This window comes from Ochotona princeps, chromosome 18 (genome assembly GCF_030435755.1).
Source record: "Ochotona princeps isolate mOchPri1 chromosome 18, mOchPri1.hap1, whole genome shotgun sequence".
Lineage (NCBI taxonomy): Eukaryota > Metazoa > Chordata > Mammalia > Lagomorpha > Ochotonidae > Ochotona > Ochotona princeps.
The window spans coordinates 43,707,906-43,724,509 of NC_080849.1; the positions used below are offsets into that span (position 1 = coordinate 43,707,906).

The following is a 16,604-nucleotide window of genomic DNA, read 5'->3' on the forward strand; positions in this document are numbered from 1 at the left end:
GGGGAGGATGAGTCACAAGGAAGTTACAGATTGGGTTTCTCAAAACAACTTTGTACCCTTTCTGTTATCTCCCCCAATTCCGCCACCCTACAGGCGGTGGCTCTTCTGAAGGTTGGGTTAACCTTAGTCCATCATTTTTGCGTGGCCCTCATTTAGCGTTCATGACAGATTATGTCCTTACACGACAGACTTTCGTGCTTGGCTCTTGAGAATTTTGTATTCGAGAATCTTTGTTCCAAAAGGCCCACCACCATGACCACCACCAAAGCATATCAGAGGCAAAAGGGACCAGTGGCCTCACTTGCTAGGGCAGGAATCACAGCAAAGCTTTGTCATGTGTGGAACAGCCCACAGTGCCCGATGACGAGCTCACCGGTGCGACATCAACCTGGCAGTCTGCACGTGGTCACCTCCCTACAGGGCTCATCTCAGATCGATCGGCCTCCCGAGGCCGCCGGAGTTTTTCCTCGCCTGCAGCCCCAAAGTAAACTGGTAGAGACTAGGGGTCACTCGACAAGAGGCAGAAAACGTGCAAGGGAAGAAAACGGCCGGGCAGAGCCTGGTGTACGAAGAAGCAAGCACCGGGCAGTCCCTCGGCACGTCCACGCTAGCCCAGGCCGGACAGGCAGGTTCAGGGCGGGACACCGGGAGCTCAGACTGCGAAGAGCCCCGGGACGCCGCGGGAGACGCTGTCCTCGGCTCCCGCTGTCCTGGCGCCGTCCGACGACGCGGCGCGCGTCCCTGGACCCTGAAGTCGTTCAAGTCCTCACTGGTTGTGGGACAATGGCCGCAGCTTGCCAGAGAGAATCCGAGGGCAGCCCCGACGCTGTCCCTCGCCCCCGCCCTCCAGGCGGGGTGGGGTGGGGAGGAGACACTGATAAGATGTCCCAGGTTGGGCCCCGGGGACCGGCCCCCAGGCGCGGCGAGGGCACCGCCAGACTCTCCGGCTGCGGCCACCCCCGAGGGGCCGGGGTGGGGGCGCCGGTGGGAAGGTGGGAGGCGGAGTCGCTGCGATGCTGGGACGAGACCAAAGGAATGAGTAATTGCAAATTCTGTAACCGAGACCCTGATCCCAGACCCCTTAGCTCTTTCACCCCCGGCCCCCTGCCGAGAGCGGAGGGCACTGGAGACCAAGGAGGACGCACTGGAGAGTCACGTTTCGGAGAGGGAAGTGAAATAAAGAGGGCGGCACCCGGGGGGGATCTGTGCGTCATTGAGGGACCGAGGAACAGCGCCCGGCGCCCGGGGCTGCCCAAGGAGAAGTGGGAGTGAGAAGCCGGAGGGGGCGGCGGCGGCGGGCGGGCGGGGGCGCCGCGAAGTGCCCGAGCTTCTCGCCTTCCCGGGCGGCGCCCCGGCCGCCGCAGCCTCGTGGCGCTCAGCCCGCTCCGCCGCACTCGGCACTCGTGCACCATGTGCCAGCCGACCCGGCCCTGGGCGCTGCTGGCGCTGCTGGCCCTGGGAGGTGCGGGGCTGTGCCAGGCTGGCCCGCAGCCTGGCTACCCAGCCCGGCCCAGCGCCAGGAACAAGTAAGTGGCGCGCTCTCTCCTCTGAGCGTCTAGGGTCCTCGCCTGCTCCGCCCGAGACCAGCCGCTGCACTCCCGGAGCACTCGGGCGTCCGCCTCGGGCTCCCCGGAGCGGCTCCTCCGGGTGGCCGGGCGCTGGAGCGGGCCGTCCCAGACCTGAGCAGTGCTGGGATGTGGGGGCGCAGGGGGTGTGGGGCAGAGCAGAGAGGCCGGGAAGAGATTCCCAGGTATCACAGGCGCCCTGGCTGCTGAGGGACTTCCCTTTGGCCTTTTTCGGGTGAGGGTGCTCGCAGGGCGGAGGCAGCCCAGTGCCCCCTCTGACTTTGCGCTCGCTGCCCTTCGCCGGTTACGCTGCTCAATCAACTCGCCCCCCTCTCTCCCCCGCCTCATTGTTCTCCAGCTTTACACTGCTCCCGCTCTCTTCCCCCAGGAACTGGTGCGCGTACGTCGTGAACAAGAACGTGAGCTGCTCGGTGCTGGAAGGCAGCGAGAGTTTTATTCAGGCGCAGTACAACTGTCCCTGGAACCAGATGCCCTGTCCGTCGGCACTGGTGTGAGTGATGGAGCCGGGCGGGCGCGCGGGGCCCGGGCGGTGGGGGTGGAGAGGGCTCGGAGCTCGGGGCTCCGGCCCTTCTGTAAATCTCTCTGTGTCAGATTTGTTGCGGAAAGGCGAGCCGCGGGCAAGTTGGAGCGCCGAGCCGGGTACCAGCCGCGCTGGCGGCATAGGAAGCGTGCGCTGCCCGGAGCGAGCCCTGAGGATGCGCTTGGCTTGGGCGTTTGCCATCACCCGGGCACTAGAGGGGCACATAAAACCTCCACCCCAGCATCTTTCTCTCTTTCCCCCTTACGATTTTATTACTAACACAAGGCAGCTGGACTTAATTAGATCCATATTGCGTGTTCTGAGGCACTCGGAAGATTCCAAAATGCATACTGCTAAAAACCTTTCGGTGCAATATCAACTCGGGTGTTGGGGAGGAGGGGGCGCTGGCTGGCAAGTGTCTATCCTAAGACTTACTATTTCCTTCAATCTTGTAGCTCTCTTGAAGTTCTCAGGAGTAATTTGTATAAGCGTAGGATCTTATTCTAATTAGACTGTGGGATTCACTAAGACTGTCGGGAGAGAATGGGCTTTGGAGACTAGGGGGAAAGACTTCCCTTAGAAAGATTTTGCCATCTTAAACAAACACCTACAGAGGAAGCGATGCCAGAGTGCAAGGCCTGTTAAACACACCCCAGCTGTCGCCACAGAGCCCTGGAGGTTCTGTGTCCTCAGACATCAGACCAGGAGGCCCCATGGAAATGAATGGCTGCTGAGGCGCACACGTGATGGGCGAAATTGTTTTCCACAAAGAATAAGCTGTTTGTGTTAGAGCACAGTTGTCATTACAGCGCAGAACAGTCGGTAGGTGGCTTCGCCTGTGGCCAAGCTGGGACAGATGGAACCTGGTGCTCCATGTGGGACAGAGGTGGCTGCTGGCTCCCAGGCCAACCTACAAGCAGGGATGGGACAGCTCCTGTTAGGCCACACAGACACTAAGAGCACTGCCCTGCTTGGTAATCCAGAGGGAAGAGGCTGCAGCTGAGTGGCTGTCACATAGGACTGGCTAACTGGTCAGAGCAGCTTAATCCAGGTGATAAGGTTTAGGTCTAAAGTCTGTAAGCAGAGACAGCTGCACCAAGGCGATGTCCGAGCCATTAAGTAAGTTTGTGTTGTTTAAAAATCAGCATTGAATGATTTGTTAGGAATATATTTTTTAAAATATTTACAATTGATTTGCAATTCAGTTAGAAAGATCTTCCACTCACTGGCTAACTCCCCAAATGGCTCCAAAAGCCTGGGCTTCCAAATCCTGGAGCTTCTCTCAGGTCTCACGTGGCTACTGCAGCCCAAGCACCTGGGCCATCCTCCCTGCTTTCCCAGGTGCGTTAGCAGGGAGCTGGGTGCAAGTGGAGCAGCCGGGTCTTGAACCGGCACTCCTATGGGACAGCCACTGGCAGTAGTTTAACACACTACGTGGCAGGCCTGGCCCCTGGAATATTTCATTCCTCTGCTACGAGGAGGACGTTTTGTGTTTTGCTGCAGCCTTCATCCTGTCACACCTCAGAGATGCGCATGGGATGTCTTGTTGGGAAAGGTACTGTTTTTTTGCTGGACAGATGGTTTGATTTTAGTTTTGCAAATTATTTTAGCTGCTTGGAAAACCAAAGGATGGCTTAATTATGGTGTTTGATCAAAACTTGGTTGTCTGTGGGGAGTGAATAATGAAAGGCACTTGGTCTGCCTTCGCCAACCACTGAGGACAACACAATTGCCATCAAACATGACAGCTGTGTCTGTGGTCTCATTAAATAGAACTAAAGGAAGCTGTGTGGGCCTCCTCCGATCGTCACCACCTCAGTAATGTCAGCGTGGTTTTTTTTTTTTCGCTTATTTTTTCAGTGCTGCATCTCAAATATGGGCTTTTTAAAAATGTAGTTTAGTTGATGAATTTTTGGAAATTAGGCTTGACAGACTCGTTGTCTTGACTTTTCCTTAGGTTTTTAGGAATAGGAAAGCTAAGGAGGGTTTGCCTTATCTTTCAGCCTCTGCTTGTGGCTGAGCTAAGACAAAGGGAGATGTAGGCTTTGATCCTGAGAGGGGAGAATGGCTGTTCCTGGTGGAATCGCCCCATTGTTTTCTGATGAATCCAGAAGCATCTCTGGATGGTTAGGCCGGAAGTCCCATGAGATGCCTCCTGGATCCTGAGGCTTATGGAAAGAAGGGGCCTTTGGGAGCCCCCGGGGAGTGCTGAAGGAGTGGTTTGGGGGCAGTGCTGGAAGCTTCCACCCACCCGGAAAAGGCCTGGCTATAGGAGTCAGAGCTTCCTGCGGCTGGGCTGGCCAGCCTGAGCCCCGGAGCAGAGGAGGCCCAGGAGGAAGAGGAGTTGGGCCAGGAGAGAGAACAAGGACAGGGAGGAGGAAGCCCCATCAGGAGGCCCGTTTCACCAGAGGAAGCAGAGTCCTCCCAAGGCCGGCTGGAGGGTGAGTAAGCGCCTTGTGGCCCCGGGCGTGGTCCCGCTGCCCCCTGCCCCAGGGCCCTCAGTGCCCGTGTGTTTGTGTTAGTGCGTGCTCCGTGCTTGAGGACTGTCCTGGAAGCCAGTTCCCATGGGAGTGTGAACAGCCTGGTGTGTGGCCAGGTGTGCTGTACACTCCTTGTCACGGTGGCTCATTGTGGTGGTGCAACAGCCTGCACCCTTTGTCACTGCCCTCTGTGCTGTACAAGTTGTTCAAGAAACACAGGCATGTTTGATTGGCCCTTGTTATGCTGGTTAAAACCCCCCACACCTGGAATTACTCCCCATCCCCTGCTCACCTCACCCCTCATCCCTGCTTCCTGGTGCGCCCTGGGATGTGGCACCTGATGGTTCAAGTGCTTGGGCCCCTGCCACCCACATGGGAGACCCGGAATGGGCTCCTGACTTCTGGCTTCAGCCTGGCCCGGCCCTGGCCTTTGCAGACATCCGTGGGAGGAAACCAGGAAATGAGAATTTCCTCTGTGTATATGTTTCTCTTTCGGCCTCTCAAATCATAATAGTAATAATAATAATACAGAAATTAAAATCAGGGGCCAGCACTGGCACAGCAAGTTAAGCCACTGCCTGCCGGCACCCTCTAGGAGTCCTGGCTGTTGGACCTCTGACCCACCTCCCTGCTAATGTGCCTGGGAAAGCAGCGGGAGGTGGCCCAGGCATCCTGAACCCATGTGGGAGACCCGGATGAAGCTGCAGTTCCCTGCCTATGGCCAGCCCCAGCCACAGCTAGTATGGGGACTTGGGGAGTGAGCCAGGGAATGGAAGACTGTTTCTCTTTCTCTCTCTGGATTTTTAAAACTTCTAAAAGAAAGTGAGGTTTGGGGATTCCTGTTTGTGTGTCTCTGGCTCGGCCTTTCTCCAGTGCACAGGCATCAAACCTGAGCAGGGTTCTGGGACCTCAAAGCACAGGGTTGCTTCAACAAAAAGGGACTTGTCTTCCTGGAGCTGATCCCTGTGAGTGACCCACAGGGTCTCCGGCACAGCCGACCTTGGAGCCAGTGGGGAGGCCCTGAGAGGGCAGACGCCCGAGGTTGCCTGGCACCAGCTGCAGGCTGGTTTTCAGTCCCAATTCTCAAGGTGGCTGGAGGACTCCTTTTTCTCCCTTCTGAGATAACTGCTTCACTTTGTGTTTCCATAATAGCCAGGCCGGACTTGCAGTTTCATTGCACAGAGGAACCTCAGAGAAACCTCTGACTAACTGAGACCCACTGGCCATGGTGGGTGTGTGGATCCTGGCCACCCACAGAGCCTCCAAGAGTCCCGGCTGAGAGCCTCTGCCCATCCTGGCCCCAGAGGCGGAGACCCAGGGTGGTAGTAGGGGCGGACTTGGGGTCTTGAATGCCTTGGGGTCTTGAATGCCTTGGGGTTCTTCCTAGATGGGACGAGAGGCTGGCTTGCGTTTGTCAAGGGACTGCACTGAGTTCCTGCACCCCACCTCTGTCACCGTGGGGGTTGGGGAGACTCGGAAAGTCAGTGGAGAGATGGAACTAAAAGGGTTTCTGTGGGTGCCAACGTGTGTTTCTGGTGAAACCCTTGTAGGGCTGCATTTTAACGTTTGATTCACACCAAAGGAACTTTCAATTGTCCATGAACTCTCCCTGGGACCATTCTGCCTCATTTGGTAGGAGGGCTAGTGGTCAAGAAGTAGCTGAGCCTGCGTTAGGCCAGGTCTGTTTCTCCGAGCCCCTCACTGGCCTAGTTGCTGTTAGCAGTCGCTGCGTTTGCAGGCACTGAGCCTGCAAACAGGCTTTTTTATTCTTTTTTTTGTATTGGCACCGAGCTGCGAGAATGCTGGCTGGGCCGTCCATCGTGGGACCCCAGGTGGGAGGCAGGATGGTTCCCTCTGGACTCGCTCTTGTATCCCAGCCCCAGGCTTCCTGAAACCGCAAATGGACTGGGATTTAGCAGTGTCAACCCCACCCCACCCCACCCCACCCCACCCTGACCTCTTGACCTGTGTTGTAGTTCAGGGGGATTTTTCCTGTTGACTTTGTTTTAAAGCACGTCTTCGAGGTGGGGAGGGCTGCAGCCTGTGCCGGTGGCCTTAATGTGGGGGCCCAGGGAGTTGCCGCAGGTGTTAGCTGGAGGAGTGAGTTCCAGAGCGCTCCGGTCCTTGATTCCAATTCCTGACCAGAGGCCGTCCACTGGGCTGGAAAGCTGTCGGTGAGGCAGCAGGCTCAACTGGGGAAAAGTGCTTAAGTAAAAGACATACGGAATTCTGAAAGCTGGGAAAACCCTGGGCCTTACGTGTTCTGGAGCCACCAGTCTGCTTTCCACACCAGCAGGAACAGAAGTCCATCTGTTCCCAACAGTGCCTTTTGGGAGAAATGTTTTTTTTTTTTTCCAGCCTTTAAAAAACAGGTTTTATTTGAGAGGCAGGCAGACTGAGCTCCCATCCTCCTGCAAGCACCTGCAGTAACCACCACCGAAGTTCACCAGCGGGAACCCAGGGCCTCCCCGGGGGTGGGGTGGGGTGGCATGGACTCAGCTACTTGAACTACCAGCCACTGCTGCCCCAGGGTCTGCATTAACATGGAGCTGGAGTGGAGAGTGGAGTTGGGACCATGCACTCTATCAATACAGGATGTGTCTTTTTTTTTTTTTTTTTTTTTTTTTTTTTTAGATTTATTTATTTGAAAGGCAGAGTGGCAGAAAAGGGCAGAGATATCTTCCAACCTCTGGTCACTCCCCAAATGGCCAGATGGCCCACCTGGGCGTCAGGGATGCCCATCCTTGGCTGCCCTCCTAGGCATGCCTGCAGGAAGCTGGCCTGGAAGTGGAGCACCTGGAAGTCAGTCAGCGCTGGTACGGGATTCCATGTTTACCTGGCTGCATCACAAGCCTTCCTGTAGATGTGAGTGACTTAATTGGAGTTTCAGCTGCTCCACCCAACACCTGTCCCGCCTTCAGCTTTGCAGTTAGTTGGCTGTTGGGAGCCTTGCTGCTTGCTTGAATCACCTGGAGTCAGCTGGAGTCACAGGGGTGCTGAGCCTCAGGCTGGTAGGCTTGGCTCCCTGTGCAGTTTCTCTGGGTTTTTATTCCAGATCAGCCCCAAGGGGTCCTCCCACCATCCTTCCGAGGTCTGTGTTTCCTGGTTCCCAGGGGTGTAAGCTCTGTGAGGTCTGCTGTAATTAACAACATTTCCCTTTCTTTTGTTCTCATCACAAGCTCAGCTAAGAGATTAACAAGGGCAGAGATGGGACCTTTAGAAAAGAAACTGTATGCTGTGGGTAACATTTTCTTGAATGTTGATTTTCATCTCTTGAAAGACACAGTGCACTAAAGAGAGAGGAAGAGACAAAGTGAGATCTTTATTCTTCCACTCTCTGGCTTACCTCCTCAATGCAGCCACAGTCTGGGCTGGGCCAGGCCAAAGCAGGAGCCAGGACCGTCGTCTGGGTCTCCTCCTTGGGTGTTGAAGACTTAAGAACTTGAGTGATCAGCTGCTGCTTGCCGGTGTGCACACAAGCAGGAAGCTGGACCAGAGCGGGTAGCAGGTACTCAGACTGGCATTGTACCATGGGGATGCTGGCACTCATTCCACGGCTGATGTTTGATCTTTCTCGGAGAAAAATAAGACTCAGAGAGGTTACAGCCTTGAGAAAAACCAGTTTGCTTCTTGTGTCTGCCTCCATGGTTCAGGTACATCCACATTGGCACGTGCTACTGGAGGTGGTATTGAGAGGTGGCTGAAGAGGGCAGGTGGGGTGTGGGGCTCCATGCTGCTGGGGCAGCTGCTGAGTTGCTGTAGGGACAGTCGATGGGTTCTGGAAAAGCATATAGAAGACTTGACTTGTGGCTTGAGCTCTTGCCCACTGAACTAGGTGAATCAGGCAAGTCCGCGAGCCTCCTGAAGGCATGTTTTCTTCCTGTCTGCACCACGGGGTGTATGTGGGGTCGGGCAGGGAGGTGGAAGCCCACCGCAGCCCTTGGGAGAAGCCACTTGTGGCAGAGGTCGTTTCCACCGTCTGTTGGCTTGTTTGCGGCATGCTCACCGCCGTGGGCTTCTCCCTGCAGCTTTGGGTTTGAGGGTAATACCACAACATATCAGGGAAAGACAGGCACCCGAAAGCATGACCTAAGCATATTTGGGGAGCTGTGATAATCAAGGAAAGACCAGGCCTAACAGGTGAACATTAAGTCAGACTTTCTAGATGGCTGCATGCTTCCTTAGGGAGCGCGTGCAAGCACTTGCATTGATTTACAGTAAAGGCTCTGGCTGTCCATGGGTGTTTTGGCTTCTGTAGGTGTTTGAATGACTGTGGCAGGTTGATAAGGACCAGTTAGCTGCTTATATGGCAGAAGTTAACTGTGGCTGATCCTGTTGATTTTTCACCCAGCCACTAACACTTTTTCTTTAACTTTTTAAAGTTTTATTTATTTAATATTTGATAAGCAGTGTGACATAGGGAAAGATACTCCATTTGTTGCTTCATTCCACAATGGCTGGGCCAAAGCCAGGAGCCACAGACTCCATCCAGGTCTTCCACGTGGGTAGCAGGACCCAGGTACGTGGATCGTCTTGCAGCTGCTTTCCCAAGCGCATTAGCAGGGAGTTGGATTGGGAGTAAAGTAGGCAGGACTTGAGCCTGCATGCTGATGTGGGATGCCAGCATTGCAGGTGGCTGCTTAAGCTGACGAACCACAGCTCTGGTCCCAATTCATTGCTTCCAGAGAGAAACAAAAAGCCATCTTCCTCATGTGGATAATGTTAAGACGTTCCTGGGGACCTCGGTAGGTGCTGTCGGAGACGTTGCATGGTGCTATGAAGGCTGGTTTTTTTTTTTGTTTGTTTGTTTGTTTGTTTGTTTGTTTTGTAAAGTCAGATATATTGAGAGGAGGAGAGACAGGAAGATCTTCGTCCAATGATTCACTCCCCAAGTGACCACAATGGCTGGTCCTGCGCCAATCTGAAGCCTGGAGTCAGGAGCTTCATGTGGGTCTCCCACACGGGTGCAGGGTCCCAAGGCTTTGGGCCATACTCGACTGCTTTCCCAGGCCACAGGCAGGGAGCTGGATGGAAAGCAGGGCTGCTGGGATTAGAACCAGCGCCCACATGGGATCCCGGGGCTTTCAAGGCGAGGACTTTAGCCGCTAGGCCACGCCGCCAGGCCCTGGTGTTTAAAGTCTTAAAAAAAAAAAAAAAAAAAAAAACAAAAAAAAACAGCCTTCAGGTCCAGCGCAGTAGCCTAGCAGCTAACGTCCTCTCCTTGAACGTGCTGGGATCCCATATGGGCGCTGGTTCTAATCCCAGCAGCCCCGCTTTCCATCCAGCTCCCTGCCTGTGGCCTGGGAAAGCAGTCAAGGACGGCCCAAGGCTTTGGGACCCTGCACCTGCGTGGGAGACCCGGAGGAGGTTCCTGGTTCCCGGCTTCGGATCGGCGCGCACCGGCCGTTGTGGCTCACTTGGGGAGTGAAACATCGGATGGAGGATCTTCCTCTCTGTCTCTCCTCTCTGTATATCCAGCTTTCCAATAATAATCTTTAAAAAAAAAAAAAAAAAAGACTTTAAACACTAGTCAAATCACTTCCAGGCCATCACGCAAGTGTTCTAAGTTATTGGTGGTTATGTGACCCTTGTTTATTTTTTTGTTTACTACCCAGAATAATTGCTTCTGTCCTCCATGAAGCTGTTTTCTGGGCTCTGAAATAACAATGAGCCATTGACCCAGTGATGGAGCCGAGCCTGACTTCTGACAGGGCCGATTTCGTGGGAGGAGCTGGGGAGGAATGCTGTCACTTTCAGGGTGACAGCTGTCCCCAGTGAAGGCAGGATGACGAAGAATGAAAACTGAAGTCCCCAGTAACTTTTCTTCTTCCTGTTTCCAAACGGAGATGGGATCTGGGGGAAAAAAAGTTGGGAGGGTTCAAATGAATCAAATTTTGCAAATGCTGCAGAAGGCAAACTTTTCAGGGTGTGGCCTTTGTAAAGATCCAGAAAGCTCTCCCACCTAAGGAAATATTAGAGATGAGAGAATCTGCCTAGAAATGAGCCTTTGCAGCGTCAGCCTTTCAGAACCATGCACTTGGCAGAGAGAGAAAGTGGGCGCAGCCCTGGGTGGCTCCTCTTTCAGGGGCTCTCCCAGCTCTGCCTGCCCTCGGCTGCCTAGTGCAGGTACCGCCTGAGCCCCGCGCGTGTGCTTCAGAAGCCTTGCTCCTCCAGGCGTTTGCTCCTGAGGCCACTGTCAGGCAAGGTTACTTGCAAGTTCCCGGTGGCTGGAAGCCCCTCCCTGCATGCGCTGCAGAGGGAGGGCTGTTGTCAGAGGAGATAAGGGCACAAAAATGTCCTCCCAGTAGGGCGGGGGAAAGTGCCACTTGTTTTGTTGCTAAGTGAGGCTTTTCCACATTTCTTGAAAACGGAGCTGTGGTGGAGATTGCGACAGAGCTTGGGGTGGGGATGATTTTGTAATCCAGGCCTTCCTGGGGAGAGCTTTCCTCTGTGAAAGCATTTCTCTGGCTCCCATCAGCGGCAGGGTTAACCTTCACCCCTGCTCTCGTAGGCTGGGACACCAGGCTCAGGGCAGGAGGCATCACCAAGCCCCTGTTTGCATTCTGAACATCCCAGCATCCTGAATCCAACCTGGGCATCAGATGTCTCCCACCTGGGGGGAGAGAGAGAGAGAGTGTGTGTGTGTGTGTGTGTGTGTGTGTGTGTTGGGGGGCGTCCTGTGGGGCCCTCCCAGGACCAAGCTGCAAGGTCATAGCCCCGCTCTGTTAAGACAGGCAGCGTGCGCCTTTCTCATCACAACAGATGGCATCATCAGCTGGCCCCTCTCGAGCTCATTAGGACTCACCCTGTTGCATCACAGAAAACAGCAGGCAAGCACGCCCCTTCCCAGCATCCCTCATCCAGAACCAGAAAGCAAGGCGCCTCGCAGGTGCTCCTAGTTAGAACCGGTCCTGGGCACAGGCGGTGGGGGGAGGAGGGTTGGTACGTTTTCTTTTTTTTTTGTAACTTAAATTGACTTTATTTTTTATTGTAGAATCAGGCAATACTGCATTCCTTAAAATGAGAGCAGTCTTCCCAGCTTTTATTTGAAACAACTACATGGAGGTGTCATTGAATAAGCAAAGTGCGTAGTGTAGTGTTTCAACAGGGCTGCCATCACAAGCGGGAGCTCGTCCATCACCCCACAGTCTCTTGTTCCTTTGCCGTCCGCCAGCCCCACCTGCACTCCGATCTACTCTGTTGCTATGGAGTTTGCAGTTTGTGGAACTTGGTGTGAGTGGAGCCACACCCGGGTTCTTGTTTTCATCTGGCTTCTCTGTTGAGGGTAATCACGTTGAGCTCCATCTCTGCCGTGCTGCGTCTTGGTCCTCGGCTGTGAGACGTGGCTGAGCCGTTGTCCTGTAGATGCATGCACTACTGTTTGTACTTGGTTGCTGTGTGGCTGAGGACATGGTGCTGTACGAAGTACGGAAAGTCATTTCTGTTAGTAGTTACAGCTTTGATTTTTCTGAAGACCAACTGAGATGGTGAGTACATGTGAGATGGTGAACACTAGATACAACCATAATGGAATGGAAAACCACCATGCGTGTTGGGGGAGACAGCTGACACAGGATGCTGCCTGCAGCCCAAATCGAGGTACTGGGGTATTTGGTTCAAGTCCTGGCTCTTCCACTTCCAGTTTACTAAGGCAGTCTTGGGAGGTAACAGGTAAATACTCAAGTGCTAGGGCCTCTGCCACTCTCCTGAGAGGCCTGGATTGAGTTGTGGGGTCCCGGCTGTTGCAGGCATTCAGAGAGTGAATCAGTGGATGGAGATCTCTGTCTCTGCTTTTCAAATAAAATGAAACTTTTTTTTTTTAAGATTTATTTTATTTTTATAACAGTCAGATATACTGAGAGGAGGAGAGATAGAGAGGAAGTGGAGCTGCTGGGATTAGAACCAGCAGCCATATGGGATCAAGGCGAGGACCTTAGCCACTAGGCCACACTGCCAAGCCCTAAAATGAAACTTTTAAAAGAAAGAAAAATAAAAAGCACGCGTCACATTCAGAGTTCTGAAAAATGTTGGATGAAGGATGCATGATTAGCATAAGACACTCTGGCTTGGCAGAGAGCTCAGTAAAGTTGACTGTTAGTTGCACAAAAATCCTTGTTCAGTGAGTTTGAGTAAGGCTTGCACCTGATCCAGAACAAGGCCCCACGGCAGGAGTGGCATGGGCCCTTCTCTTGTTCACCTTGTTCTCTTGAAGCTGACATTCAATAGCTGAAATGAGACAAAAGCAAATGAGTACAACATGCAGGAGAAGCATTCAGGATGTTTGAAGGTGGAAGAAATTATTCCCAGTTAGGAGGAATCCGAGAGCTTGTGAGTGCAAAGTTCTTGGCAGAGTTTTGAAGGAAGATTCTAGTTGAATATATACAGATGTGAGAGAAGGCCAACGCCACATAGGCGATGACATGAGCAAAGGGCGGGGTTTTGGCCCAGGAGATTGGCCATGGTGGATGCGCGTGGATGAGAATGCGCACACGTGCACTGAGCCAGGAACTACAAAGTGGCGCTGCTGACTTTGCGTGGGGGCAGGTGCGTGTATGTCACTGAGCAGCCATCTGCATAACTATTCAGGGCACAGAGAGAAAAGGCCACACTTTGGGCTGGTGGTATGGTTTAGTGAAGCAAGCTGTAGCCTGCCACGCTGGGCACCTTATGTTAGAGTGCTGGCTCAAGTCCCAGCTACCCCACAGCCGATACAACTTCCTGCCAATGCCCCCTAAGAAGGCAGTGGACAGTGGCTTGGGCACTTGGGCCCCTGCTACCTGTATAGCAGGCTAGGAAGGTGTTCCTGGCTCCTGGCTTTGGCTTGGTCCGGTCCTGGGTGTTGACACTTGGAGTGAACCAATGGATGGAAGATCTCTTCTGTCTCTCCTTCTGCGTCTCTCTGCCTCTTGAAATAAAGAAAAAAAAAATCTTTAAAAATAATCACGCTTGTCCAGAAGGTAGATCCATGTAGCCAGTGTATTTGAGGGTAGAAGGAGGACGGCTTTTCCTCGAGACAGCAGGACCTGGCTTGATCAGTGAGTCAGGAGTTCATGGAACCCTTGCTCTGGACTGTCCAGTACACTTTTATATAATGAGTCCATTTTTTCCATCTTAATGTGAACTTTGCCTATGGTCAAATAGATAAACACTTTTTTTTTTTTACCAACTTCATTTATCTAAGCCATTATTGTTTCAAAGTGTTTTTTGTGGCTGTTATCCCATTTGATTATTTCAATATCTGTAAGAAGAGGGGCAAATATTATAAATCGCAGGTTGTATCTGAGGGAAGTGAGAAGTAAGGAATGTTCTGGTTTTGTCAGATAGAATTGACCTCATGCTTGGCTGACTTGGCCCGACACGGAGCTGTTGTTATGGAGAATGGAACTGTGTGTTTGTTGTCTGGTATGGTTTAAATAAGGTGCTCTGAAGGCTTGGAGGTGCTTAAGCCCCGAAGTTGTATGCTTACAGTGAAGAGATGAATGATGGTGGTCGAGGGTGGACATGTCATCTGATTGTTGCCTCTGGGAGATGGCCCTTGCGGGGGCTCAGCTCTGGCCGGCGGTCCTGGGGACGTGTGTTGGTTATCTGCACTGAGTCTGGCTTGACTTCCCTCTGGGCTTTGTGTGCTTGTCTCTGTGCCGCCCATCTCAGCCAGGGCTGGGACTGGGGGCGCTGCCCAGCCTTGGCCTGTGGATGATCACACAGTGAGCCAACAGAAGCCTCTTCCCAAGTTGCCCCTCTTGGGTTTTTAAACTAATAGGAAACTGCTGACACGGTATCTGCCCATGTGATGCTCCCAGATTGGACCCTGGGGGCTCCATGAAAGCCCCAGTGTGGGCGGCAAAGCCACCTGCTGACCGACTGTAGCTTGGTTTTCCTTCTGTTGTTAAGAATCACATGAAATGAGTTTGGGTGGTTTTTTTTTTTTTAAGATTTATTATTATTATTAGAAAGCCGGATATACAGAGAGGAGGAGAGACAGAGAGGAAGATCTTCCATCCGATGTTTCACTCCCCAAGTGATCCACAACAGCCGGTGCTGCGCTGATCCGATGCCGGGAACCAGGAACCTCTTCCAGGTCTCCCACGTGGGTGCAGGGTCCCAGTGCTTTGGGCCGTCCTCGACTGCTTTCCTAGGCCACAGGCAGGGAGCTGGATGGGAAGTGGAGCTGCCGGGATTAGAACTGGCGCCCATATGGGATCCCGGGGCGTTCAAGGCGAGGACTTTAGCTGCTAGGCCCCGCCGCCGGGCCCTTGTTTTGTTTTTAGATTTGTTTATTTTTATTGGAAAGCCAGATATACAGAGAGAAGTAGAGACAGAAAGATCTTCCGTCTTCTGATTCACTCCCTAAGTGATTGCAACAGCCAGAACTGAGCTAATCGGAAACCAGGAGCTTCTTCCATGTCTGCCACACAGGTGCAGGGTCTCAAGGCTTTGGGCCGTCCTTGACTGCTTTCCCAGGCCACAAGCAGGGAGCTGGATGGGAAGTGGAGTAGCCAGGGCACGAACTGACTCCCACATGGGATTCTGGCATGTGCACAACAAGAACTTTAGCCACTAGGCTGCTTTGCTGGGCCCCAAGTTTCGTTTTTACTTTTCAGTTATAGAGATAATCATACTTACCTGGCAGGGGAGATACAATGATCACACAGTTATAGAGATCATAGGTTTGAACAATTGTCAGTAGTGTGTGTGTGTGTGTGTGTTGAAAGTTAGAGTTACAGAGAGAGAGGACGAGCCAGCGGGATTCTGATCTTATCCACTGGCTCACTCCCTGGATGGCCAACAGGGCCAGGGCTCAGTCAGGATGAAGCCAAAGGCTTCATCCCTGTCTCCCACATGGGTGCAGGGGCCCAATAACCTTGGGCCATCCTCTGTTGCTTTCCCAGGCCATTAGCAGGGAGCTGCATGGGAAGTGGAATGGCCTGGACTCAAGTCAATGTCCCTATGGGGTGGCAGTGCCACGCCTGGAGGACTAGCTGTGTGTGTCCACAGCAGGCTCCTGCACCAGTGTGCATAAGAAGGCCGACAGCAGCACTGAACCCACAGATCTGGATTGTCTAGTTTAAGTAAAGCAACGATGGGGCTTTTTGTTGTGGCACAACAGGCTAAGCTGCCACTTGCCACACAGATGGTTGCCTCCCGTATTGGAGTGCTGCTTGGAGTCCTAGCTGCTCCGCTTCCCATCCAGCTTCCTGATAAAACAGTGAAGGATGGCCCAAGTGTTTGGGCCCTGTCACCCCCTGGGAGGCCCAGATGGAGTTCAGGCCTCCTGCCTGTAGACTGTACTGCCTTCAGAGAGTGTGTTGGTGGGTAAGAGCTCTCTCGGCCCCCCTTCTTTCTCGCTGCTCACGCTACCTGTCAAGGGACTCTTCAGAAACAGTAAATAAAAACCTAGCTGTTGCAAACTGTATTTTTAAGGAAATGAAAACTAAGCCACCTATACTGAAAAGTTGATCATTGATGATAGCTGGCTTCCTTTTCTTTTTTTTTTTCCCCAAAATTTATTTATTTTATAGGAAAGGCAGATATACAGAGAGGAGAGACAGAGAGGAAGATCTGTCAGATGGTTCACTCCGCAAGCGGCCGCAGTGGCTGGAGGTGAGCCAATTCGAAGCCAGGAGCCTCTTCTGTGTCTCCCACGCAGGTGCAGGGTCCCAAGGCTTTGGGCTGTCCTCGACTGCTTTCCCAGGCCACAAGCAGGGAGCTGGATGGGAAGTGGAGTCGCTGGGCATCCTCCTCCATTTCCCCTCCCCCATGCTTTCCACTTAAAAGCAAACAATGAGATTGCTTTGTTTTTATTGGAAAGGAAGGTTTACAGAGAGAAGGAGAGACAGAGAGAAAGATCTTTTATCTCCTGGTTCACTCCCCAAGTAGCCACAATGGCTGGAGCTGAGCTGATCCCAAGCCAGGAACCAGGAGCTTATTCCAGGTCGCCCACGTGGGTGCAGGGTCCCAAGGCCTTGGACCATCCCAACCGCTTCCCCAGGCCACAAGCAGGGAGCTGGATGGGAAGAG

At 53.2% G+C, this 16,604-nt stretch overlaps 1 protein-coding gene across 2 annotated transcripts in view; it reads left to right on the top strand.

The window, feature by feature from the left end:
- The first annotated feature begins 976 nt into the window (after positions 1-976).
- EMILIN2 (elastin microfibril interfacer 2) overlaps positions 977-16,604 on the top strand; it is a 55,559-nt gene continuing 39,931 nt past the window's right edge. Inside the window, exons 1-2 of one of the 2 annotated variants that reach the window (XM_004579718.4) lie at positions 977-1,526; positions 1,954-2,076. In XM_004579718.4, the coding sequence (XP_004579775.2) occupies positions 1,411-1,526; positions 1,954-2,076 (239 nt within the window). In that variant the 5' untranslated portion in view covers positions 977-1,410. The other variant, XM_058676985.1, reaches the window with a different exon arrangement.